At 46.9% G+C, this 27,403-nt stretch overlaps 1 protein-coding gene across 1 annotated transcript; it reads right to left on the minus strand.

Moving 5' to 3' along the window:
- Positions 1 to 3,003: 3,003 nt before the first annotated feature.
- On the minus strand, positions 3,004 to 26,906 carry BSCL2 (BSCL2 lipid droplet biogenesis associated, seipin). The gene is made up of 11 exons (XM_033174871.1): positions 26,720 to 26,906; positions 22,477 to 23,115; positions 18,668 to 18,749; positions 16,164 to 16,307; positions 13,084 to 13,218; positions 12,547 to 12,644; positions 11,732 to 11,873; positions 10,970 to 11,045; positions 9,238 to 9,318; positions 5,400 to 5,483; positions 3,004 to 3,392 (listed from the first exon to the last, which is right to left on the minus strand). Exons 2-11 carry the CDS (start codon positions 22,683 to 22,685, stop codon positions 3,232 to 3,234), a joined length of 1,212 nt encoding a protein of 403 aa, XP_033030762.1. The 5' UTR covers positions 22,686 to 23,115; positions 26,720 to 26,906; the 3' UTR covers positions 3,004 to 3,231.
- Positions 26,907 to 27,403: the final 497 nt, after the last annotated feature.

Here is a 27,403-nt window from a genome sequence, read left to right on the forward strand (position 1 = left end):
CCCACCGAGTATTAGATGGTGGGTATTTTTTCCTTCCAGGCTGGAAGTTTAAGTCTCTCTTAGTGAGCACATGGGCTCGCAAAATCCATTTTTGTTGTCCTGCCGTGAATCCCTGCTCCACTTAACCTAAGAGTACGTGAACATGCATAAATATCAAGCATTTCACCAATACAAAATTGATACAGGAATGTGGGCCACAGGGGTGGAAGAAGGGGGGGTACAGTGGGGGCGGTCTGCCCCGGGTGTCACCACTGAGGGGGGTGACAAAATGCCAGGCAGCACTCACCGCGGCGTCTGCAGCGTGCCTGGGCCACGAGTCTCTCCTGGGAGTGACGCAGTGGCTTGGGCGCGAGCAGGCTCCGCGCTGCCCAAACGGTACACTTGCTGCCTCCCCCCAGCTGTAGGGTAGCTGAGTGGGGGGAGGCAGGCAGACTCTGGAGGCCCCGCAGTGCACCCCACCCCTATGGGTGGCTCGCTGTGCCCTCGCCCCGCCCCTATGGCGGCTCGCTGCGCCCCTGGGCACACCGCCCCAGGTGCCCGAGCGGCTTCCTCCGCCACTGATGGGCCAGAGGCAGGGTGGGGACTCCTTTAAACTTCTTTAAACTACCCGCCCCTCAGGGGAGAAGTGCCAGGCGGGAGGAACAAGCTGCCTTTCAACATCCCAATGTATTGCCAGATGGCGATGTTTGGCTGGCGATACATTGCAATGTTGAAAACCTGACATCACCCAGCCCTACTTCCTATGTAATCATCTGCCTTGAGTGAGGAGCAAAATGCCCACCTAATTTCCAGAAGATTTGAAAGGGGATTGAACTGGTCACAGTTACTGAGGAAAACTGGGTTTCTTTTTCAGCACCAACTAGAGGGCTGCGGGTTTCCTCACTCCTGCTTCAAACTTCAAACTGAGAGGCCTACCCCAAAAAAGTATTTCATCCCCTATCCTGCCCACATTTCCAAAGCAACCCAGGAGGGACAGACAGGTACTGCCGCAACAAACTCAAGTTTCAGCAAAGCGTTTCGCATAATCCTGCGTGACATCACCAAGCTTAGTTAGGAGTGCCAGCAAAGCACCATGGGAGTTTGGCAAACAACATGTGACCTACGTTAGTCTTGCTGGAAGCAAACAGTGTGCGCCCCCTGCACTGCGAGGTGAGCACACCCTCCCAGCGGGCGTGTGGAGCAATAAGGGTCATCACCGCTACCACTGGGCTGGAATTTGAGGGGAGAGTTACTAGCTGCCTCTGGAATGCAGACAGGCCCTCCTTCCCAGCCAAGACGGGCCAGATGAACATTGGGTCTTTGCAAACTGAAAGACGTCACTTTGGGTGGGACCCTCCTCTGGATGCGACGATTATCAGAAAACCCTATTAATTGAGAAAGTGTCAGCTCAAACAGCCAAAGGAACATGAGTGTTGAGCCAAGGCAACCTCCTGGGTGTATTTCATGCAGGTTGGTGGTGGTGGAGACCATCAATCAAGCAACTCAAGATTCTGCGTCAGGAAAAAGGAGAAAACCCTCTATAAACCTGTGCGGACAGAAAAGACTTGCATCTCAGCCGGCGTGATTTATTCTGGAAACTGAATGTGCAAGCCCTACAGGCGCGCCGAGTTGCGTCTGAGATTGGGGGACCCCTCGATGTGCATGCCACACGTCTGATACACACACACCCCAGTCCAGACAGGCAGACTTGGCCCACCCACTCACCCCTTTGCCTTACCTTTTGGAAAGGGATGCGTGGGGCAAAGATGCTTCACCCCGCGCGTCCCTGGTAGAAAGAGTGTTCTGGTGTTCCTCAAAGGTACATGTGGGACAAAAAAGCTTCACCCCACGTGCCCCCCGCATGGAAGGGGGGCACACGCAGAGGACGCTCTTCCCTCTCTGCTTGTCCCAGCCCCTGTCCGGCTTCCAGGCACTTGCCTGGCAGTGGCAGGGGATGGCAGTCCCCTCAATATTGGGGGGGGGCATGTCTCAGCCCCCTGCACACCAATATTGAGGGGGCCAAAGCATCTTCCACCCCCTATCCTTGGTACCCCTGAACCCCTGTCCCAGTGGAAGCCAAGGTAGTGCAATCTGATGTTGACTGCAACTCCAGCACTATTTAAAGTGGGATGATACTGCTCTAAATGCATAGCAGAGAAGGGGCCTAAGGGCTCGTCCACTCTTCTGTTTGTGCTGCAGAATCGAGGCACTGGGTGCATGATCTGAGCAGGCATTTTTTCAACCCTGTGGGTTTTCCTACTGAATCAGAACAAACGTTGATCTGCGGAAAACCTGGTTGACACCTGAATCAGTGGTAAACAGCAGGTTTTCCCAGGAAAAGCGCTGGGACAAAAATAATAAACCGTAAAATTAAATAAGGTAAAAAGGTAAAGGATCCCATGACGGTTAAGTCCAGTCAAAGGCGACTATGGGGTTGCGGCGCTCATCTCGCTTTCAGGCCGAAGGAGCTGGCGTTTGTCCAAAGACAGCTTTCCGGGTCATGACTAAACTGCTACTGGCACACGGAGGACCGTGACGAGTACAAGTGCGCACGGAAACGCCATTTACCTTCCCACCGCAGCGGTGCCTATTTATCTACTTGCACTGGTGTGCTTCCGAACTGCTAGGTTGACAGGAGCTGGGACAGAGCAACGGGAGCTCACCCCGTGGCAGGGATTCGAACCGCCGACCTTCCGATCGGCAAGCCCAAGAGGCTCAACGGTTTAGACCACAGCGCCACCCGCATCCCTAAATCGTAGAATTATAGAGTTGGGAGGGACCCCAAGGGTCATCTGGTCGAAACCCCTGCAATGCTGGAAGCTCAGCTACCTGTGCCTACAAATCACAGACCTAGAAATCACACAGAAATGGAAAGGTGGATGGGCCGTAAGGCTCATCCTAGGCCTCTAAACTAGTCCAGGGTTTACATGGCTTAAAAAAAAACCAAACCCACCTCCCAGTGCACCAGAATTCACAGCATGGGTTTTCTCCAGCCCAGAGTTTTTGCAATACGCTGGCAACTAATTCGTTAGCAGGTAAATCTTTATTTTAAGTTACAGTGTCTCCGGGTGAGGAGTAGGGGGTGGGGTTGGGGGGAAGAGAAAAAGGAGCTGGAATGTAAACACAAGCTGGGAGCAGAGGCTCCCCTTGGAGAACAAGGCCTGTGGTGGGTGCAAGCTATTGGGAGCAGTGCAAAAGGCTGAGGAGGGGCTCGTGCGGCCGCAAACAGACCCGCCCGCCCCCCCCCCCTTTTCAGGAACTGGAGCAAGTACTTCTCTGCCGGATCTCTGAGTCTGGCGTGAGGGTCCTGGCCCCTGGGGGCAGCAGGCTTGAGGGGTCCCCCTCCCGGGAAAGGACTGGGAAGTTGGCCTCAGCAAGCAGCGTGGAATTGTCCACAGACTCAAATTCCGTCTCTGCGAATGAATAAGCAAACAGGAGATAAATCAGTATCCGCATGTTGGAGAGAGGCGCCCCCGGTATCCAGGCATTTCAAACGGGAGGGCGGGAGGCATGCCTTTGGGGCTCGTAGCTCAGTTTCAGCTATTAACTGTTAATTTAATCCAAATGTAACACCACAGCGTTAGTGTTATTAATACTAATATATGAGATTCAAAACTAATACTAGTAATAACCATGTAATAATAATTTAAAAATAACATAAATACAATGAAATGGGTATCAAGAGCATTTCTAGGTCTCTTTTCCACCTTAGGACTGCTCTGCAAGACATTATAAAAGCAGTTGCCAACCTGGCACCACTGAGACCGTGGAAATTTCCGGTTGTGACCTTAAGCAGATGCTACAGTTTATGCTGGGTGATATATCGATATACAAAACTGGTTTGAAAGTCCGTATCATGATATTGGTTTCATAATTTTTGACCTGGCAATATACAGTTGTACCTCGGGTTATGATTACTTCAGGTTGCGTTCGTTATGGGTTACGAACGTGCCGAACCCGGAAGTACCAGAATGGGTTGCTTCCAGGTTCGGCAATTCGCGCATACACAGAAGTGCTAAATGACGTCATGCGCAGAAGCCGCCAAATTGCGTCGCGCACATGCACAGACGCGGCACTTCAGGTTGCGGACCTTTCAGGTTGTGAACGGGGCTCCGGAACAGATCCCGTTCGCAACCAGAGGTACCACTGTATTGTGAATCGCGATGTGTGTGTGTGTGTGTGTGCTATGCAAAAATCACAATGTGAAGACAGCCTATGTTAACTCTGCAGGCTCAGCTCTTTCCTGCAGGGGGCAGCAAATCACAAGAGCAGGCGCCGGAAAAAAATCACGATGGAAGAAAAACTGTGAAGTTGCCAATGCCTCTACGTAGCTCCATCCTTATTTCAGACATTGTGATGTATCAGTATATTGCGATGTTTAGCTGGCGATATATCAATATGTTGAAAACCAGCTATCATCCAGCCCCACTGCAGACTCTGAACTTTCACTTTTAAAAAATTAAGTCTCTCTTTCTAGCCCCTCCTAGAAAGGAAGTGAAATGCTACCGAAAGCTGCTCCCTGATATTAGAAAGCAACAGCATCAGTGTGTGAGAGAAATTTATATAATCAGGACCAGCAGGACACAGCCGACTTCCCATAGTAACCATGAAGTGGGTGGGGCCAGAGAACAAAGAGGGCAGGGCTAAGGATAACAGAATCATAGAATTGCAGAGTTGGAAGGGACCCTAAGGGTCATCCAGTCCAACCCCCTGCAATGCAGGAATCTCCGCTAAAGCATCCATGACAGCTTAAGCCAGGGGTCAGCAACTCTATGATTCAGCAGGGGGCCGGTCCACCGCCCCTCAGACCATGTGGTGGGCCGGACTATATTTTTCGGGGGGAAATGAATGAATTCCTATGCCCCACAAATAACCCAGAGATCCATTTTAAATAAAAGGACATATTCTACTCATGTAAAAGCACGCTGATTCCCGGACCGTCTGCGGGCAGGATTGAGAAGGTGATTGGGCCGGATCTGGTCCCCGGGCCTTAGGTTGCCTACCCCTGGTCTAAAGATGTGCTCCAGGCAGAGAAAGCACTTGAGGAAGAGTGCTGGGGGCTATGAAGAGCAGGGGTAGGCAACCTGAGGCCCTGGGGCCGGATCTTGCCCAATCGCCTTCTAAATCTGCTGCCCATGGCCAAATTGCTTAAGATGGGTGTGAAGGAAGGCTGAAAATGGGCGTGGCCTGGGGAAAGTCCTAAAGGTGGGATAGAGAAGACTGGAGAGCCACATTTAGGCCCCTAGGCCTGAAATTCCCCACCCTGGGGTGGGTGCATGCATATCTATGCTGTATGTGTGTGTCCCTTTAGCTCTGCAGAGTCTCCTTGCTTATTGGTACGGCATATACTGCATGCAAAACATGGATCGGGGGGTGGGGGGTGGAGGAAGCTCAGGTGAGGACCAGGATGTGCCACCTACCTTCGCTCATCCCATTGTCCAGACTGGACCTTGTCCCAGAATCATGTTTCTCCAGATTTCTCTTTTGGGCCTGCATCTCAGCAACTGGGCAGAAGCAAGAAGAAGAAAATCAAGCCCGGCCTGTAGGCTGGAAATCGTGTGTTGAAAAGAGGGATGGCATGGAAATCACGGCAGAATACCCCATTGGTGGAACGCCCTCATAGGAACAGAGTTGGTCTACTGGTCCATCTTGCTCAGCACTGTCTACACTGACTGGCAGCGGCTCCCCAGGGCTTTCAGAAAGGGAGTCGTTCCCAGCCTTGTCTGGAGATCATAGAATCATAGAGTTGGAAGGGGCCCTGAGGATCATCTCGTTCAACCCCCTGCAATGCAGGAATATGCAGCTGTCCCAGACGGGGATCGAACCTGCAACCCCGGCGTCGTCACCACCAGGCTGTAACCAACTGAGCTATCCTAAGGATAAGATGCCTGGGATTGAACCTGGGATCTTCTGCAAGCAAAGCAAATGCTCTGGCCCTTCCCCAGAGATGTTTGTTGTTGTTTTTCGTCAGCTCCTTTGTCATTTTTTTCAGCACCTTTAGATTTTTAGAATCATTATTTACACCTGACCTGTACCATTTGACTCCAGGAACAGGGTGACATAATTCATTTAAAAGAGCAAGTTGTGAATTTAATTCATGAATTTGGCTAAGATGACGGCAGCAATTCGAAATATATCAAAACAAAGATCTAAGGCTGAGTGGAAATATGTGGAAGACTATCTGAAAAAAGAAGGTATAAGAACGGATTTGGTGATTTGCTTAGATTGAGATATATGTGGGGAGATTTATATTAAAATGTGAGCTATTGATTTAGTTATTTATTTTTCAATTATTGTATAAGGTATAGCAAGTTTTGTATTATTATTAAGGGAAGCGATATACAGACAATTGGAAGCCAATTTTTAATCGTTATTTATATTTTTTTGCTTTTTTCCGTGTGTTTTGTTTTTTCACATATTATTTTTTGTGGATTATGATGTCTAGATTACATGCTTCTTGTTTGTTTATTTGTTTATTTGTTTCTATTGGTTGATTTGATATGGTTGTATATTATAAGTTTGAAATTAAATAAAGCTATTTAAAAAAAAGTAAAAGAGCAAGTTGTTTGCCTCATGCCTGGACATGAGAACCACCAACCCACAGGGAATTCTGTAGAGCTGAATTTCAAATCTTGGCTTATTGGCCCTCATTCAACCCATTACAAAATAGAGTGGGGAGCCTCAGGCCACACTCCTGAGGCCACATGCCTTGCCAGCCTCACTTTGCACCCTCCTTCACTATTTTTTGCCTGTCTGGAACATGTCCTTGAACTCCAGTAATGCCTCTTGCTTGTCCGGATGGAGATAGAGCGGGGTTGCACGAATGCATGTAGAAACTAGCCCACCGCACAAAGGTAAACATTTAAATTTGCTGCCCCTCCCACCACTGCCATGTGGCTTCCAGAAGGCAATGCGGCTCTGGGGACAAAAATGAGTCCCTGCCCCTGCATTATAGCAAACGGACAGGAATTCAAAAGTAAAAATTATTTAGAATAAATGAACAAACGTTAAGTTAGAATACAACGGGGGGGAAATGGCAGTTATGGCAGCAGATAAAGGGAACGCAACAGGGACCATTATGGACATAAGGACATGAAGTCCAAATGTAAGTGAAATGAACAATGTCAAATTTTGTGCAAAAAACTAATGGTTTTTTTTGGAAAAATGGATTTTAAAATTTAGCTCTAGGTATCATAAAGCCAGAGATGGTACAGAGAAAGACAACTCTCACTCTGTGTGGGTATATGGACAGCTTACACCACTGGGACCTTGCAACTTGCCAGTAGGTGAGGGGACACGTCCAAGGCTTTTAAAACCATGAACTTCGAACAGGGATGGGATGCAGGAGAGGAGGTTTCGCCCTTCACACACTACAATACAAGATTACCCAATTTATTTTCAGTGGGTTCAAGATGAAAACCAAAGACAGGGCCATTTCATGTTGTGCATAATTACGAAATCTTAAGGCAGCTGGCACAGTGCCTGTCCAGATGGGGTGAGAACCAGATCCAGATACGAGTTATGTTGAGAAATTGGTCCAGAGGTTAATTTCTGCAAAATTTTAAGGTCATAATGACATACTGTATATTCTGGAGTATAAGACTACTTTTTAATCCAGGAAAATCTTCTCAAAAGTCGGGGGTCGTCTTATACGCCGGGTGGAGAATCTGCGGTCGAGTATATCTCAAACTCTATATTTTAACTGGAAAAGTTGGGGGTCGTCTTATACGCCCAGTCGTCTTATACACCGGAAAATACGGTACATCATGCATGGAAGGGAACAGAGTAGCCACACCTCACCAACTCAGTGGGGTGGATAAGACTTGTCCCTTTTAGATATATTATCAGATGAGTATCTTAAAACAGTTTACTGCTGTTTTTAATCTGATTTTAATAGTTATTTCATTGAGTGCGTGCAAATTGCTTTGAGGCACCTGAATACAAATAATGCCACTAATAAATATGCTGAATTAATTACTAAGTGAGGTTTCACCATGCATTGGGTGTGGGTGGGTGTATGTGAAATGTGTGGTTTTAAGTAGATGTCAACTGTTGCGTTCACGATCCCTGAGAAAAAGTACTGATCGTTATAATTGATACTGGACATGTAGTAACATGCACTTTTTAAAAATAATAAAAAAATGCTTAAAAAAATATCAAGATGTCCTCCTCAAGGTCTTATCATAATTCACACCTGAAACTGAAACGAATTCCGAGTAGTAGCATATTTTGAACACTATCCTATCCTAACAAAATAATTAGTCGTCATCTAGTTGAAAATGAATTATATTGTTTTATCTTTATTTGTTTATTTTACCGTTAATCAATTATATCTTTTTGATCAAATAAATATTTTATTTTATTTTTATTTTTTTTAAAAAAAGAAAAGGTCATTTTGTATCTACCTTTGGACCATGTACAATATCATAAGCACAAGAATTCAATGAGCGGAGCTGGAAAGAAAATATTGCAACGTGGGATGTTCCTGTCCAAGGATCTAGCTAGCCTCTTTCCCGATTACTCCATTCCATCCCATTAAATCACCAGCATTTCCTGCAGGCCTGCGCAGAGCTTGTCTGAGGCCCGGGGTGGGAGTCCCCAGTCTGCTGAGAGGCCCATGGCATTATTGGCATGACAACATAAAGTCTGGCAGTCCCCTAGAGGTCCCCCTGCCCAGCTTAGCCCTCTGAGGCCCGGAGCAAGTGTACCCAGCTGTCCCCCACCCTGCACAGGCCCAATTCCCTGTACAGTCGTACCTCGGCTCCCGAACGCCTTGGGAGTCAAACGTTCCAGCTCCTGAACGATCAAAAACTGGAAGTGATTGTTCTGGTTTTTGAACGTGCTTTCGGAAGCCGAACGTCTAACGGGGCTTCCAATTGGCTGCAAGAGCTTCCTGCAGCCAATCGGAAGCTGCGCTTTGGAAGCTGAATGTTTCGAAAGCCGAACGGACTTCCGGAATGGATTTTGTTCAGCTTCCGAGGTACGACTGTATATCCTCCAACCAGGCGAGTGAGAGGCATCATCAGAGTTCAAGGACACATTCCAGCAAAACCACCTTGGAGTTCAAGGACAGTCTGCATGGAAGGGAAGTGAGGGAAGGCAGCAAGTTAGCCCCCCCCCCCCAAGAAAGATGGCCAGCCACTGCGGGCAACAGACTCCTGATCCATCTAGGCCTTTGGTCTGATCCAGAAGAGCAATGGTATATATATTTAAAGCAATTGTCCGAAAGGCAATAGAGCATCTAAAAAAAGTACAGACCTGCTCTCGACAATTCCTCCTCCTCTTCATCAGCCCCCACATCCTCTGGCTGACGTGAGGCAGCCTCTATTTCCTCAGAGCCTGTAGAACAAAAGGCAACCAAAAAAAAAAAAAAAAGAGTTCGAAATAATTTTATTTGTTGCATTGTCACAGCTGCTGTTGCCAAAACTTCTATCCTGCTCTTCTTTCCAAAGAGGAGCCCTGGTTAGCAAGCAAAGTAGTGAAACAATTAGAAATGAAATAAAAACACATTTAAAGCATTTAAGAATACCTGAAATACAGTCACATACCCTCGCAGCTAAGCATTTTAATCTTGCTGGGAATGGTGGGTCGTATCCAGTGTTAGTCCTGTTCCGAGTAGTTCCAGTGAAATCAATGGACATGGCCAACTTTGGGCCTATTTCATTTAAATGGGTCTACTTTTGAGTAGAACTTAAGCTGGATGCAACCCAACACTTTGTCAAGCGCTGCCCTGAAATCCCAGCGGCTGTTTTGACTTCTGTTTTGAAAAAAAAATGTTGCTAAACAAATTAATAGTAAGGGGAGAGAATGGGTTTTTAACCGTTACTAAGCTGGGGCCTGGGGCTTTGCACCCTCAGGTAAAGCTCAGAATTTAGCTCCTTTTATTTATCACTTTCCCCGCAGCCTGGGTCCTCTGGGCAGATGCCAAGGTAAGGAAGTCAAAACAATTTTGAAACAAAATCCATGTTGTGCCAAAACAAAACAAAAACCCTCTCTAAAATCCAACAAAAACACAAGGCAAGAACTAGAGCAGAGATGAAAACAAACAGCAGGCATGATTCCACAGTCCAGATAATTTTTTTTAGAAAAACAACTTTGTAAAGGGCAGACATATCCCAAATGCCATATAAAAGAGCCTGAAATGTTGATATACAAGATGCTAAAGAGTTATTAAAATGCCATTGAAAAGAAGGGCGATTTTTAGAATGCCAACACCCCAAAGTTCTTTTGAGACAGAGGTGTCATTTTAATGAATAAACCAAATGTGAGGAACGCTGGACTCAGCTGCTATATATATATATCTTTGAAAGGAAATGAAGACTTGTTGTACTCTGAAATTTGCAATGCACTCGCTGAAGTTTGCTGTGTTCTGTTTAATGAAGTGTGAAAACAAAAATAAATTTCAGAGAGGGGAAAACAAAAAGTCTTTGCCAGAAAACAGAAGAACACGAAAACATCAGCAACTGATGATTCTCATACGTTCAAAGCACTAATGATACCACTTTAAACATGGGTGGCTTCCCCCAAATAATTCTGGGAACTGAGAGTTGTTAGGAGACACCTATTCCCCTCACAGAGCTACAATTCCCAGAGTTCCCTGTGAAGAGGGGTTGACTGTTGTACCACTGGGGGGGTGGGGGTGGGATAGTTGCTCTGTGGGGAAAACAAAACTCTCCCTAACAACTCTCAGCACCCTTAAACTGCAGCTCCCATAATTCTCTGGAGGAATCCATGACTATTTAAAGTGATACCATAGCACTTTAAATATATGGTGTGAATGTGGCCTAAGACAGCAGTAGCCAGCAGTGCGGGGGGCTCTAGATGCTCCTGGACCACAACTCCTATGATCTCTGACCATTAGGCCATTCTGCCTGGGGTTGATGGAGTTGGGAGTCCAGCAACAACTGGAGAAGGGAATGCTCCATACCTGGGAAGGTGCCACCAAAACAGCCCTAAAAGAAACCACCCTTGACTCCCAAGTCCACGGTACCTTCTTTAGGGACCACAATCCGTCGGCGGATGTCTTCTGACTGTTGAAGCATTCCGGATCTTTCCCGGCCAGATGACTACCCAGGGATGGGGTGGGGAAGAGATAAAAAAAGACAGGACGGAAATCAGAATTCTGTTAACTGAACACTCCCAATTTTTAGATTTCTTTTACTGAGACTCAGTTGAGGGGTGGAGGGAAGTGTACGGTATACTGTGCTGTAACTCATTTGTACAGGTTGGTATATTAAGCAATCTCTACTCCCATCATCCAGCCCAGACACTGAAGTCCAGCTCCAAGGGCCTTCTGGCAGTTCCCTCACTGCGAGAAGTGAGGTTACAGGGAACCAGGCAGAGGGCTTTCTCGGTAGTGGCACCCGCCCTATGGAAAGTGCTCCCATCAGATGTCAAGGAAATAAACTACCTGACTTTTAGAAGACACCTGAAGGCAGGCCTGTTTAGGGAAGTTTTTAATGGTTGAGGTTTTATCGTGTTTTTAGTATTCTGTTGGGAGCCGCCCAGAGTGGCTGGGGAAACCCAGCCAGATGGGTGGGGTATAAATAATAAATTTATTATTATTAATTATTATTATTATTAATTATTATTATTATTATTATTATCAACATGTTCTGTAGTGGTTCATTTATATGACTTAAGGGAAGGTGCGGTGGGCTTGCTCCAACCACATCTCCTTTTGCGCCAAACAACCAGGGCTGTGACAAGTTACAAAGTGTAGTTCACCCCAATCCTTGGCACCGTCTCTCACCTGCGTCGAAAAGGACTCTCTGGGCCACACGCTGCCCCAGATCCACTGCAAGTAGCTGAAGAGGACGATGACGCTCAGGAAGGTGAAATTGCTGGCCACACCCAAGATGGCGGACGTCACCGGGAAGTTGTAGAGCAGATATCTATGGGAGACAAGAGCAGGAAGGAAGGGGGGACGTGTTAAGAGGTGCATTGTTCATATTGTGGAATTCCCCCGCAAGACTGGTTCCCTCTCTTTTATCCTTCCTATTCACACAGGCCTTTGGAAAGCAAGAAGCAGGTGTCTGTCACTGGGCTGCTGTCAGGGCAAACTGGGTTTCAATTGCTGGTTCCACCTGTGCCCTGATGTATTTTAATTATCATTTGTATCAAGTTTTGTTTGTATTACTTTGAATTTTATACTGTTGTTTTTAAATGCTTTAAATGGCCATGAATTCCAAGTAGGGAGAAAAGCCGAGGTATAAATACATTAAATAATAATAGTTTTTCTGTGGTTTTTAAAATCTGATTTTGCAACTGTCCCTTCTGCAATTTGCTCCCTGGAGTGTGCTGTGGACAGAGGCCCAAACAAGCCTTTCCTCCTTTCTCTGTGCTTACAATGAACTAGTTTGGCTTAACAAAGTTCACTGAATTAGTTCAAAACTTTCCAAACTACTCAAGGAAGGAGTTACCACAACTGCCGGGTGAAATGAACTGTGAATCACCTCTGCCTTGCAGTAGTACTGCAAATGATTTCTACTTCAAGTCCATTGTATTTTGACATGTCGAGGAAATCTAAAAAAAACACTGATATAAATAATAAACAACAGTCCTCACCGCAGTCCAGTGAAATGGGCATGAATGCGCAGCTGGGCGCCATAAATCTGGATCTTTGTGGTCTGGATTTCAATCACGGCACCGACTGTTGGTGTGTACTACAAGCAGAAAGAGAAGCAAAGGCCACCGATTCATCTTTTGTGTGTCAGTGTAACAGAAAAGACCTGTGCCTACCCAAAATGCAGAGAGATCATCCCTCTTCCCCCCCCCCAAAAAAGGAAGTCAGATTATCCCACGAGATCGTGCGAGATGTAGCTAACCCAGAGATGTTGCACTAAGCAGACCTTGCCTGGGAAGCAAGGCTGACAGCTTCTAGGAGCCACAGTGTGAGAGCTGAGCGCAGGGTGAGGACCAAAGGTCGGCAAACTACCCCAGTAGATGGTGGGAGAAAAATATTGTCAGGGATGAAGGACTGGCAGGAAATGGGAAACAGGAAGTTGTTTTTAAATGCTGTAAATGGCCATGAATTGAATTGAAGTGAATGTCTTCCCTAGAGGAAGCAGGAAATCAAGGAGAAGTGCAATGCCATCCCCTCACCGAGTCCTCCTTGTAGTCTGAGTACAGCTCAACGTCCAGCATCTGCTTCTGTTCTGTGAAACCGGACAAGAATAAGCTGGCGAAGGCGAAGGTGTCGAGCATCTGCAGCAGGCTCGAGCGGTAGTGCAGCATGGCCTAGGAGAGAGGGAGAGCGCGGACTCGGTCACTGGGTCACCGTTAAGGGAGTGCAAAGCATCTTTTAAGGCAGTGGTGACCAAACTTGGCCCTCCAGCTGTTTTGGGACTACAACTCCCATCACCCCTGGCCACTGGTCCTGTTAGCTAGGGACGATGGGAGTTGTAGTCCCAAAACAGCTGGAGGGCCAAGTTTGGCCATGCCTGTTTTAAAGGTAAAGAGACCCCTGAACATTAGGTCTAGTCGTGGATGACTCTGGGGTTGCGGCGCTCATCTCGCTTTATTGGCCGAGGGAGCAGGCATACAGCTTCCGGGTCATGTGGCCAGCATGTCTAAGCTGCTTCTGGCGAACCAGAGCAGCGCACGGAAACGCCGTTTACCTTCCCACTGGAGCGGTACCTATTTATCTACTTGCACTTTTTGGTGTGCTTTCGAACTGCTAGGTGGGCAGGAGCTGGGACCGAGCAACGGGAGTTCACCCCATTGCGGGGATTCGAACCGACGACCTTCTGATCAGCAAGCCCTAGGCTCTGTGGTTTAACCCACAGCGCCAACCGCGTCCCATGCCTGTTTTAGGGGGGGGAATTAGAGGGTACTGGAGGGAGTTCCCCCCAAACAGCCCAGTGAATAGTGAGAATGGCCACAGAATTCTGACCGGCTGTTGGGAGAGCAGTGGAATGGAGTATCACAGAAGAGGGCAACATTTAAGAGGGTTTAAACACCCCAGAGGTTGCCAACTATCTTTTTCTTATTTTTTTTTAAAAAAGCCAATGCACTGGAGGTATACTATGATGGGTGCAGGGTGGATTTTTCTAATGGTTTTGTATCCCACCTGGTATGGCAGCTTCTTCCAAGCCTAGGGATAGTTCAATGGTAAAATAAAAAAAAAAAATGACCGCATGGACACCTGCCCATACTACGGAACGCTCATTTCCAACCTCCGTTCCCAAAATGTAAGTCAAGCAACCTTATTTTATATAGTACAGAAGTGGGGACTCTGTGCCCCACCGGATGCTGGATTCCAGCTCCCATCAGGGATGGTGGGAGTTGTAGTTCAATAGTACTGCAGGACTTCAGTTCCCATCAGCCCCAGCCAGCATGACCGATGGACAGAGATGATGGGAGCTGGAGTCCAACATCATGTGCTGGGCCACAGAGTCCCCAACTCTCATGTAGCCAATGATATCCATAGGTTCCTCTGCATCACAATCTATTTCACATTCCAAAACTTAAGTTGTTGTGCATGGCTGTTTGCAACGTGGCGCAATATTTAAATCTAGCCTTAGCTGTTGCCCCTCATGAAATCTACCCATCTTGCCTTAAAAAGCTGTAGATAGTATGTTCCAAAAGAGAAAAGAAAGCTTTTTGGATTATAGCCAACCAAACGGTGTAAGCTCTGCACTTGGGACTACAAGACCCACGGGACCGGGAAGCCTCTCGGGAGACAAAACAGACAAGAGACAGAGAACGAATCAATAAGCTTTCCTTTCACTTTGGCTATTGACCATGTGCTGCGCAATCAGCTGTTGTTTTCTATAAAGATTACAGCTCCCCTCCAAGAAGAACTTATACATGGAGATGGTGGCCTGGGATCCATCACCAATACACTGGATGGCTTTTCAAGGATCGCACCTTGACTGCTTTGTTTCCATTACTTAATATAATTTTAACATAGAAACAGAATAATTGAATTGCTTACATTATTAAGGATCAAGTGTGAGAAAGATAAATTCAATTATGACTGACTGCTTTTTATTCCCTTTAGTAATTCTTGCCCAGGAGCAGTTCAACAACCTACTATTCAGTTTTTCTTTCTGGAGGGCTGGTTGTACCGTCTTTAACATGCTTTCATCAATTGACTTGATCCTTGATTGTGGATAGATACACAAGCTTACAGGCTTTTGTTTTGTTGCTGTTGTCAAATTTACATTGTCCATCGCTCGTCCTTGTTGGTTTGCTTGAATATTCCCTTTGTGTTATTATAAATTTTCAATTTAAAATATATATACATTGGTACCCCATGTTACACGCGCGATCCGTTCCGGATCATGCTATGTAACACGGGCGTGCTTAAAACGAATGCCCCCCCCAGAACCCAGAAGTTTGCGCGTTTTTGTGCTTCTGCACATGCGCGAAGTGCACAGAATGCTTTTGCGCACCTGTGCATTGCACGCGCTCTGGGGAGGACTTGTGGGTTGCGGAGGTCCGTAAGTTGAACATACGCAACATGGAGCGTACGCAACTCAAGGTATGACTGTATTTTAAAAGAATCATGCAGCGAGGTTGTCAGACTGTCAGGTCTAGCATTTTGCTCCCGACAAACACAACCTGGTTCCTTCCAGATGTTTTGAACTACAACTCCCGTCAGCCCCAACCAGCATGGGGAAGGGGAGAGAAGCTAAGGTCGAACGTACACAGCAGTCCAAGCTCTTTGCATACATAGTTAGAAGCAGGTATGTTTGTTCCTTAAAAAATTTTTTAAAAAATGCAGCGCTGCTTGTGTCATGTTTAGGGTTATTAAAGTTGAACATTGCTTTGCACCAAAAAAGGCACAAAGCAATTTACAACAGACTAAATTATACAATAAAACCTGTACATAAACTTTAAAACCAAATGCAATGCTATTATTTATTATTATTATTATTATTATTATTATTATTATTATTATTATTATTATTTGTATACAGCCCTATACCCGCAAGTATATATCACTGGTGTTGCCCAAAGCCTAGGAAAACAAAAGCACACCTGCCCATTGCTGAAATTATGCCAAGGCTGGCTCCGGGCAGGCTTCCTGGGAGGGGGGCTCCATAAACGGGGAGGGGGAATACTGCAGAAAAGGCCAGTTCTCTTGTCATCACTCCAGCTAAAGGTCACTGGGGAGAGACCACCATTCACCTGCTCCTGCTCCACCCATGCAGTTCCCCCACAAACCCTGGTCATACCGATCTGGCCGAAGAGGAGATGATACGGCCACCTTTGGTGTAACACGAAATGACCACCATAAACATCCCCAGGTTCTGGTTGACCGGCGACTCTGGCAGCTCCAATTCCAGCGAGATGCGGTACGGTTGGCCGTACATGAGGACCTGAGGGCAGAGAAGGCGATAAAGAAACACCAACACACACACACACACACACACCCTCACATTTAATCAGTGGGATTCTAACATCTTAAAACGATTAAGGCTAGCTCTGCACTCAATTCAAGTGCTGCAGCAGCAGTCTTCTTTACCCTTCGAAAGGAATACATAGAAAGCTGCCTTAGACCGAGTCAGACCATCTATCTCAGTATTGTCTACACTGACCGGCAGCAGCTCTGCAGGGTTTCGGGCAGGAAGCCCCCACCTCGCCCTACTTGGAGATGCCAGGGATCGAACCGGGGACCTTTTGCATGCAAAACAGATTGTCTGCCACTGAGCTATGGGCCTTCTCTGCTTCCTTGTGATGACTAGGTAGGATAACCTTAAGAGAAAATTTCAATCCGCTCCTCTCTTTTTTAGGCTAGGCACCCGTGGGCTGGTATAATCTTATTTTTATGGGGCAGCAATTTTTTTATAGATTTAATTGCGAGGCCGCAGATAATGGGTGTAACATCGCAGCCAAGAGCACAAGCTGGGAAGTCTCTGGCCCAGGCCCAGATCTCATCTCAGGCTTCTGGCTAGGTGCTGTTCTCTCAGTCTTTTTATCTGTAAAATGGGAACAATAAGAGTGTCCTAACTTGTCAGGAACACGGACCATGGACCTGGATTTTGCATTATATCCACAATCCATTTTCTTTACTTATTAAGTTTATATATCCTGCCTTCCTCCCAGAAGAACCCACAATGGCAAACTCTTCTGTAATAAAATAAAAAATATATATAGTTCATAATAAAGACATGTTTAAGACATTTAAATGTCTGGGTAGGCCTACTGAAACAGAAGGAAATTTTCAGCCGGCATTAAAAAGAGGATAGTGATCCCACCCCCTTTTGTTTTGTACATGGGTACTATTCCTTGTTTCTTCTTCTCAGTGTACTTGTAATTTTGAACTTTTCATTTTTCAACGAAAATTATGAAATAAAATATAAATAAACGAAAAGAGGGCAGTGATGCCATTTGCCTAATGTCAATAGGCAGGGACTTGAACCTGGCACATTTTGAGAGCTTCGTATGTGCTCTGCCACTGAGCTAGAAGCCCTTCCGAAAGATGCTGAACTGGGCATTTCTGCCCAAGTGCCCAAGGTCTAATCTGCATGCTATAATTAAGGTTCACTTATAAACTGGAGACAGTTTGCTGCAAAAAAATTATCCCATGCCTTCCAGGAATACCATTGTCTGGGGTGCAGGTGATGAAATTACTTCTTAAAAGAAACCCGGCACATCTTCTGGGACACCGGCAGAGCTTAGAATCTGCTCCCAAGGAACTTGCGCCCCAATAAGAATTAATTAGGACTGTGATGAAAGACACTTCAGAGCTTTGGAACTGAGTTTTTCAGACAAAAGAGGGTCTCACCCTCATTTTGTAGACAGCTCAGTCTCATCTGTGAGAGAGATATATATATAGCCTTGTTCTCTTTTTGTCTAGTTTTTAGGACATTTCACTGAATATTACGGTTTTTACTTCTATTTTTTAAATGAAAACGACTGAGATTTTTTATTATAGCAAGCAGTATAAACAAATATTAAAACATTATCCGGCTCAGGGAGTTATTCACCAACCAATTGTTCTGAGCAGGCAGTTTCTTGCAAGCTCTGGAAAAGGGGATTTGTGGGATTTTGCTATACCATGGAATGCAGAAGTCTAAACAAATGTAAAAGGTAAAGGTAAAGGGACCCCTGACCATTAGGTCCAGCCACGGACAACTCTGCAGTTGCAGCACTCATCTCACTTTATTGGCTGAGGGAGCCGGCGTACAGCTTCCAGATCATGTGGCCAGCATGACTAAGCCGCTTCTGACGAACCAGAGCAGTGCATGGAAACGCCGTTTACCTTCCCGCCGGAGCAGTATCTATTTATCTACTTGCTCTTTGATGTGCTTTCGAACTGCTAGGTGGGCAGGAGCTGGGACCGAGCAACGGGAGCTCACCCCCTTGCGGGGATTCGAACCACCGACCTTCTGATCGGCAAGCCCTAGGCTCTGTGGTTTAACCCACAGTGCCACCCGCATCCTCCAAAGGGCTCAAGGCACCATATGCAATTGTGATGACTGGAATTAAGTGGTGTATAAACTGTTGAAATTATTTAACTGATTAAATCAAATTGTCAAGTTCCCGATTTAACTGGCAATTCTCAGGTGCTGATCTCCAGTTAAGAAGTTAGCCAGACTGCGGGATGGGGGGAAATGTCCCTTGACCAGAGTCTTCTCAACCACATCTCCATTGTTTGATTCAAGACAACAGCGATGAGCCTACATGTCAAATTTAGTGCCAAGCACATCAATGGCCAGTGAAGACAGAAACTCACCCGATCTCGGCTGTCCTTGATGAAAGAAACATTGGCAACAGGGAAAGAGCACAGATCTGATCCAATTTGGCCACAGTCAGTCCTGGGGGGACGACACAAAAGATCCCAAACAAGGTCACTTTCAGAACTTCAGAGACCTGGTTTCTGGATGGAACTCCTTTGGATATAACCCCTGTTCTAAAACAGCAACACTAGCTGCCAGTTAATTTCCAGATCTAGGTGCTCATGGTAGTGTTTAAGCAGCCCTGAAAGACTTTGGCCCCAAGTATCTGAGAGACGGCCTCCTTCCCTACAGATCCTCCTGGGTGTTAAGATCGGCAGAGTAGGCCCTTCTGGTAATTCAACCTCCCTAAGAAGTTTTGGTCGTCTGAGACAGGGCCTTCTCTGTGGCAGCCCCTAAGTTGCGGCATTCCCTTCCTGCAGAGGTGCGCCTGGCTTCTTCCTTGTACAGCTTTTGGCAAATGCTGAAGACACAGCTCTTTGCCCTGGGCCTTTGACACCTGAGATGTCCGTTTCCAGGCCCCGCCCTGTTCTTGCGAATGTAGTTATTTTCTTACCGTTTTTCCTTACGGGTTATAAATTGCTGTAACCCACTTTGGGACTTGCTAGTGAAGGGCGGGTGGTAAAGTTAATGTTAATAATCAAAACAGCAACAGTGTCTCTGGGAGGGCACAAAGCTAACAGCTCTCTCTCGCAACTGGTACTCGGAGGAATTTGGCTCCTGACATGGAGGATCTACTTAGCGACAACAACTGCTGGCCCTTAACAGAACTCTCCTCACCCCCCCAACCCCATTCAATTTTTTCTCTAATCCCTTTTCAAAGCTATCTAAGCGAGAGGCCACCGCAGGCATCCTGGTGCAGCAAATTCCACAAATATATATACACACTGTGTGGAGTTAGTACTTCCTTTGGCCAGCCCCTTAATCTCCTGCCAACTGAGTCAATGGGGCAACAGTTGGAATCTGTCTCTGATCTGAAATGATTTTATGTATGTGCTGTATCGTGTTTATATTTATTTATTTTTAATTTATACACACAGACACACACACATATATATAGATATAGATATATCTGCAATTAACTGTTGTTTATATATGTAACTATTTTATGTATGTTTCTATACTGTAAATTGCTTTGGGATGACTTGTGGGAAGAAACTCAAAACAGAAAGCAACAACGTAAGAGTTTTAATATCCAAGATGGGGGGAGAGCAAAAAAGCACGTCTATCCAGTTTTTCAAACATAATTTTTTGACCTTCCCCTTCTTACATTTTTCTGAGCTAAAAAGCTGCAAAAGCTCTGGAACATTTTCTCGTAGGGAATTTGCTCTAGCCACCAGAGCTATTTTAAACTATCCTCCCCCCCTGCCAAGATAGCTGCCTCCAGCATTCTCAAGTGTCCATTGCCACCTGGACACCCCACATACCAGTAGAAGCTGTATTATACCAAGTCAGGTCTCCATTTAGCTCAGTGTTGTCTACACTGACTGGCAGCAGCTCTCCAATATTTCAGGCGGGGCAGGGGGCATTCCAAGACCCACTGGTAGATGCCGTGCTTGAACCTGGGACCTTCTGCACACAAAGGAGGTGCTCCATTGATGAGCTACAGCCCTTGCCTTCACCTCAGACGGACTCTTGGCTTCATTGTCACCAGGGGCCTAAATCTGTGTCTGGGTTGTGCTACTTCACACTGAACAAAATCCCTACAACAATGAAATAGCGTATCAAGGCAAAAAGCTGCTGGCCTACTTTTTTGCCCACATATACTAGCTTTTTTTGTTCGAGGCTCTTTTTTTGGTGCTAAGCCACAGTTACAGAAGTCCCGTCCCCCCGCTGAATTTGGGAGAGATACAACCCCAAGCAATGGTAAGCCACCTGAGAACTGGGGCCCCTCAAGGCGTGTTTAGTGAAAGGGTTGCAGCTCAGCAGCAGAGCACTGGCTTTGCATGCTGCGGAAGGTCTCAGGTAGGGATGAGGAAATGACTTCCTTCTGCCAGCCAGAGTGTGCAATACTGGTCTAGATGAACCAATGGTTTGACATGGTGCAAGGCAACTTCTAGCTATGGTTTTCCATTCTCAAAGAAATCAGCCCTGAGTGCTCACTAGAAGGACAGATCCTGAAGTTGAGGCTCCAGTACTTTGGCCACCTCATGAGAAGAGAAGACTCCCTAGAAAAGACCCTGATGTTGGGAAAGATGGAGGGCACAAGGAGAAGGGGACGACAGAGGATGAGATGGTTGGACAGTGTTCTCGAAGCTACTAACATGAGTTTGGCCAAACTGCGAGAGGCAGTGAAGGATAGGCGTGCCTGGCGTGCTCTGGTCCATGGGGTCACGAAGAGTCGGACACGACTGAACGACTGAACAACAACAACAACAACTCCCTCCCCCATCCAGATCTTGACTCCTGCGACCCCCAACCTCTGCACCCATACATAAGCTTGCAGGCCGAGATGGGGAGGATAGTTTGAAAACTGAACTGTTTGCCGAGAGAGTTACAGTTCCCAGCCACAGAAAAGCCTGTTGCTGCGCCTCACCGTGAGTCACCGAGTCGACTCTGCCTCCTAGCTCAGCCTCTGCTTTTGGCTGTGTCGCTGCCTCAGGTGTGGCTGGAGCACCTGAGGCAGAGAAGCAGAAGGAGGGCAGGTCCACACCCAAAACAGCACCTTGTGGTAGAACGGTGGGTGGCTTCCTCGCAGGGCAAGCAAATACAAACACACACACCAAAAGCAAGATTAAAAAATGGGGGGGGGGTGTAGGGTGTATAAGATCAAAGGGAGGAGAAAAACCAACCCCACCAACATTGACGCCAAAAGGTTTGGGAGGAAGTAGCGCCATAATCTGATGAAGCAAACCAGCGTTCTTCAACCTTGCATCCAATGGGCCCATCTTCCTGTGTTCCTAAGATTTGCCTTTAGTCTTTTGCAGCAAAGACGAACAGAGCTACTCTTCTGGAAACTGTTACACTAGAGCAGAGGTTTTCAACTTTATTGAGTCCATGGGCTCCCTTGACCAAGTATATTCTTTCTGTGGCTCCCCTGTGGGAAATGCACTCTGAGTCTCAGGAGCTCAGTTACTGGTATGTCGACCCTTGCCTGCTGAGCCATGAGCCCCTCACCCTTTTGGTGAACACTCCCCCTTTTGTGTGGAGGGTTCCCTCAACCTCCTCTCCTCTCCCCTCTCCTCAGGAATCCTCGCCCACTCGCTTACTTACCCAGAGGCCACTCAGCTCCCAGTAACCAGCACCCCTTGGCCGGCCCCAGAGGCACCATTCGCCCCTGGAGAACTTGTAGCCAGGGCTGCTACAACAAACAGCTGCACAAGCCTTTGGAGGTAAAGGTGTGAGAGCGCATCAGAGGGAGGGAGGGAGGGAGGGAAAGAGGGATAGAGGGCGGTGCTGCCCCCGGCACACCTGACCACCATTCAAGGCACCCTGGTTGAAAACCACTGCACTAGAGCAAGTCTACTGCCATGACATATTGCAGGCACATAATCCAACAGAAGCGACACAAATTTGGCAGGCCAGAGCCAGCTTGTTTTGGAAGATTAGCTATGATTTCTTTCACCTGGTATAGAACACTTTGCATAAAAGCCACACTTAAGTTAAAAAGCTCAGACAAACTAAGGGCAGTTGTAGCCTGGCACTTGAAAGACACCCGCAATGGTGGCAGGAGAAGCTTCTCAGGAAGGCTGTTCTGGAGCCAAGGTGCCACCACAGAAAAGACCCCACCCCCACCCCAGCTAACTTGGTGGAGGGCCCAAAAGAAGACTGCAATGGACACTACAATGGAAACCAACCCCAAACTGACCTGAACTTGTAGTGGACGGGGCTGACGTAGCTGACCGTAGGCATATAGGAGTAGTAGAAGCTGCCATAGAGGAAGACCGAGATCCAGAGGAGAAGCAACAAGACGCAGAGCAAAATGGCCGTCTGCAGGACGGTCCGGCGCACACGGAGCATCAACAGCATCGCCACTTCCTGCGCCCACGGCAGGAAGGGTCCGGTGCTGCCCGCCATGGCGCCGGGAGGAGAAGGCAACAGAGAGGGATCCAGCGGAACGAAGTCGACAAACCGGCAGGAGTCAATGCACTGAGCAGCTTCGATGCCTTCGACGGCAACTGGGAGAAAAACCAGGAATGTAACCGCAGATCCTCAGGCAACGAGGAGGCTAATAAAAAGAATAACAATAAAAAGTTTCCCCTTGTTCCCAGCTGGATGGCAACCAGGCCTCCTACTCAGGGAATAGATTCTGGCTCCTGCTTCGCATGCTGCCCTGTTTGCGTCGCTTAGCTTTCTGCAGGCTCTTTATATCCATGAGAAAGTTGGGGCGGCCTGGGGGTCAGTGACTCCGGCTCATGGCGGATGGCGGGGCTGCCTAACACAGCACACCGTCCTCGTGGGAATCAGGAACTCTGCGGGCTCAGCGCCATCCTGGGCGGGAAGATGCCTGGAGAAAAGGGAAATAAAGATGACAAATCCAAGGTCAGAGGAAAAATCTCAGCGCAGAGAAACCAGATTTTGCAGGGAACAGAACTGGGGTGAATTTTAAACAAGGGTGAACAGAAGAGGGAAGGAGGAGCCCATTGATAGAGAGAGTTAAAACAGAGGATCCAGAGGAAATGTAGATGGTCAAGCAAGGAGTATCAAACTTCTGGGAGAGACCAAAGGGTTAGACGGCAAACAGGGAAAAGGGATGGGATGTAGGAATTGGAACACCTGAGTTCCTCCTCTGGACTAAAGAATTTCATAAACGTGTCTTGTTTTTCAACAATAATCACAATGGAAACCAGCAACTCTGATGCACTTACCCTCATCAGCGCATACCAGAGATTTATTGCAAATAATAATAAGAATGTTTATTATTTATACCCTGCCCATCTGGCTGGGTTTCCCCAGCCACCCTGGGCAGCTTCCAGCACATATAAAAGAATAATAAAACTAACATTAAAAACTTCCCTAAAAGTCATATAGTTGTTTTTTTGTTTGACATCTGATTGAAGGGTCATAGCTGTCAACTTTTCCCTTTTTTAAAGGGAAATTCCCTTATTCCAAATAGGATTCCTCACAAGAAAAGGGGAAAGTTGACAGCTATGAAGGGTGTTCCTCAGGGAGGTTGCGACTTCACTTCTCCTGATGAGGGAACCGCTAGCTCAGTTGGTAGAGCATGAGGCTCTTAATATCAGGGTCATGGGTTTGAGCCCCACGTTGGGCAAAAGATTACTGTACAGTGGTACCTTGGGTTACGAACCGTCCTACTTACGAACACTTTGGGTTACAAACTCCGCAAACCCAGAAGCAGGTGCTCCGGGTTGCGAACTTTGCCCTGGGATACGAACGTAATCTGCTTCTGGGGCCGCGGGAGGCCTTTGTAGGGAATGGGCGCCTTGGGTTAAGAATGGACTTCAGGAATGAATTAAGTTCGTAACCCAAGGTACCACTGTATTGCAGGGGGTTGGACAGAAGGGCCTTGTGGTCCCGTCCAACTCTACAATTCTGTTTCAATGCTTTCCATGTCCTGGCCTAATTTTTCAACAATTATATCAGAGTTGCACGACTTCAGACTACCCCCACCCACATGCAAAGAAAAAGGCCCATGTCCCTCCCAAAAGTAAAATATCCCTGCACACAGAAAACTAGAAAGGTAGGGGAAAACTCTAACTTCCCTAACTTTCTACATGCAGGGATATACATTCAGTAGGAAGCCGCCTACTGCAGGATGAAGAGTGACAGCTCAGACACAAGCTGACATTTCAGTGAGAATGAGACCTCAATGCAGAACAGAACCAGTGTTTACAGAACTTTAGAGAGAAAGAGGTGGCTGAAGAAAAAAGGACAAGCTTCTAAGGCAGTAAAGCCCAAACTTTCAGCTTCTATGAGCTACTTACGGTATTTCCTTCTTCTTATTGTTACTCAAATAGAGTCAGGTGCAAAATAGTTGCTTGGAGAGTTAGGTAAGAATTGGATATAAAGTGCTGGTTCTGGAGCTTGAGGTCGTTAGCTACTGCACCCCAGTAAGCAACACCATTGGGATAACCAGCATATTCACAAACAAATTATAGAATCATAGAATCATAGAATCATAGAGTTGGAAGAGACCACAAGGGCCATCCAGTCCAACCCCCTGCCAAGCAGGAAACACCATCAAAGCATTCTTGACATATGGCTGTCAAGCCTGCGCTTAAAGACCTCCAAAGAAGGAGACTCCACCACACTCCTTGGCAGCAAATTCCACTGTCGGACAGCTCTTACTGTCAGGAAGTTCTTCCTAATGTTTAGGTGGAATCTTCTTTCTAAACTCTAAATTATACTTACGTTATTCTGGTCCAAGGATTCCAATACAAAACTTTAAAACGCAGCCAGCCAGCCACAATCAAATTTATTTTTCTACCTGCTGTTCTTCCAAATTATAGTCAAAGCAACACCCAGGAATGGTGAAGAAATCACCAGTATACAAGTACAACCACAACATAGTCCTTAGCAGATAACAGAGCACATTTCCTAATTGAATATAGAAATCCTTATCAGGAAGCCAGCACATACACTATAATTATATCCTCCCTATAGATATGAAAGATTCAGTGCACAGTTCAACAAACAAGTCTTTCCCTAAATAATCTAGATCTCTGAAGGTACCAGTAGCATAAAAAAGATCAGAAAGACCTTATCAAAGACAACTACGGTAATTAATGCTGTACTCACATTTATACAAGAAAGATGGAGGTTGAAAGATAAACAGAGGCCAGCAGTGACAGAGAATTTCTATACCTGGGGTTTTAAACAGCAACTTTGTCGCAGCACTCAAGTATATAAAGTCCCATTAATATTTGGGGAACACCAAGGTTCAGATATACATAAAACTTGCTATTAAACTACTGAGAATCAGAAACCCTCACTGATCCACTTCATTCTGCTCCTATCAACCAGCAAACCCTGGTCTAGTTACTATCTCTCCCAGTTCCAGAGTTTCAGCTACATAGACTAAGCTCCAATTAAGGTCTGGGCCCTTTGGTAAGCAAAAGGACAGAAGAGGAACCCTGCTGAATCAGGCTGAAAGCCCAACTAGTCCAGCATATTTTACCCACAGCAGCCAACCGGGTGCCTCAATGGGAAGCTTGCAGGCAGGACCAGAGTTCCACAGCGACTTCCCAGCAACTGGTATTTGAAGGCAGTGAAGGCAGCACATGAACATTGTGATAGCCCTGATAACCCTCTTTTGAAACCACCCAAGGTGTGCACTTTTCCCAATTACGTGCACACTATTATCACACACACACCAACACCCAACATCTGGTCACATCCAATATTAGTCCTACTCAGAGTAGTTACATGACTAAGTTAAGCACATGGATTTCAATGGGTTTACTCCAAGCAGAACTTGGAGCCCAGTTTCAATTCTAGCTAAATCTTGTTGTTTAAAAAAGATACTTAACACACCAGGTCACAGTTTAGCAAAAGCTAGCAAAGGCAAAGACCCTGTAGCATTTCCCAACCAATAAAACCGCTGATGAAAAAGGAGGCATTTTGTATGTGCGGCGGCGGGCATTGATTTAAATATACATCCGAAACAAGGGGATTAAGGTAAGTTTCTGCACTTCCGAATTGCATCCCATATTGTTTTGTTTTTTTGCGTGGGGGAGGGGAGAGTTCCCGCTACCTAAATCCCACCTTTGACGGACGACAGCTTGAGGAGAAGCAAGCATGCACCCCGAGGTTTCATTCGAAAGCAGGTGTGCGTGTGTAAGGAAGGACACCCGAGTTCCAAACACAGGTAAAGGAGGTCAGAAAGCTACTTACACACTCCAGCCACAACTAGGTGGGTGGGAAGATAATTAAACCCCTGGACCCCTGTGTCCCAACCAAAACTAAAGCCCCCCCCCCGGATAATTAGACACCCAGACGCCTGGGTTTTAGCCACAGATGGGGGGGGGGGGAGGAAGAAAAGTAGATACCCGAACGCCTGGGTCCCAGTCACATATGCGGGAACAGATAATTATACACCTGGACTTCTGGTCCCAGCTACACTTGCAGAAGGGGGATGAGAATTAAACCACCTTAGTTAGTTGTTTCCAGCGCCGGCTTGAGGCTGCAGCTCCTCCCCCCCCCTTCGCTCCCCCTCCTCTTCTTATTTCTTCTGCCTCTCCAAAAACTGGCTCTGGTACTGCCTCTTCCGGGTTTGGCCCCGCCCTTGCCGATCCTCCGGGCGGGGAGGGAGAGGGAAGAGGAGGAGGCGGGCTCTCTCTCTTTTTTAAACGCTCCTGCTGCGAGCATCTTCCAGTCACGTGGGGAGAAGGATGCTGATGCTGCCCGCCTGCCTCCCGTTTCCATGGCGACTGCAGCAGCAGTGCAGGAGGAGGAGGAGGGGAACCAGGCCTCTTCCCATCCTCTGCCAAGGACAATGGTGCTGGGGGCGGGGGAAGGAAGCTTGGGGTTCAAATCTCCACTCAGTTCACTGGGTGACCTTTGGCCAGTCCTCTTCACAGGATTGCTGTGAGGATAGAATGGGGAGAGGGCGGAATAGTGTGAGCTGCTTTGAGCTCATAAATCAGGCATAGGCAAACTCGGCCCTCCAGGTGTTCTGGGACTACAACTCCCATCATCCCTAGCTAACAAGACTACCAGTGATCAGGGATGATGGGAGTTGTAGTCACAAAACATCTGGAGGGCTGAGTTTGCCTATGCCTGTCCTAAATGCCCCAGTACAGTTGTCTAGGATTAATGTTGAAATATCACCAAGG

This window comes from Lacerta agilis, chromosome 17 (genome assembly GCF_009819535.1).
Source record: "Lacerta agilis isolate rLacAgi1 chromosome 17, rLacAgi1.pri, whole genome shotgun sequence".
Lineage (NCBI taxonomy): Eukaryota > Metazoa > Chordata > Lepidosauria > Squamata > Lacertidae > Lacerta > Lacerta agilis.

Bases quoted from the DNA above. Each gene is read 5' to 3' on its own strand.
- BSCL2 (XM_033174871.1), bottom strand. From the start codon at position 22,685: ATGGCGGGCAGCACCGGACCCTTCCTGCCGTGGGCGCAGGAAGTGGCG. The intron at 18,750-22,476 runs GTCAGTTTGGGG...TCGTCCCCCCAG, and splicing joins CCCGTCCACTACAAGTTCAG to GACTGACTGTGGCCAAATTG. The intron at 12,645-13,083 runs GTGAGGGGATGG...TTCTGCTTGTAG, and splicing joins CAGACTACAAGGAGGACTCG to TACACACCAACAGTCGGTGC.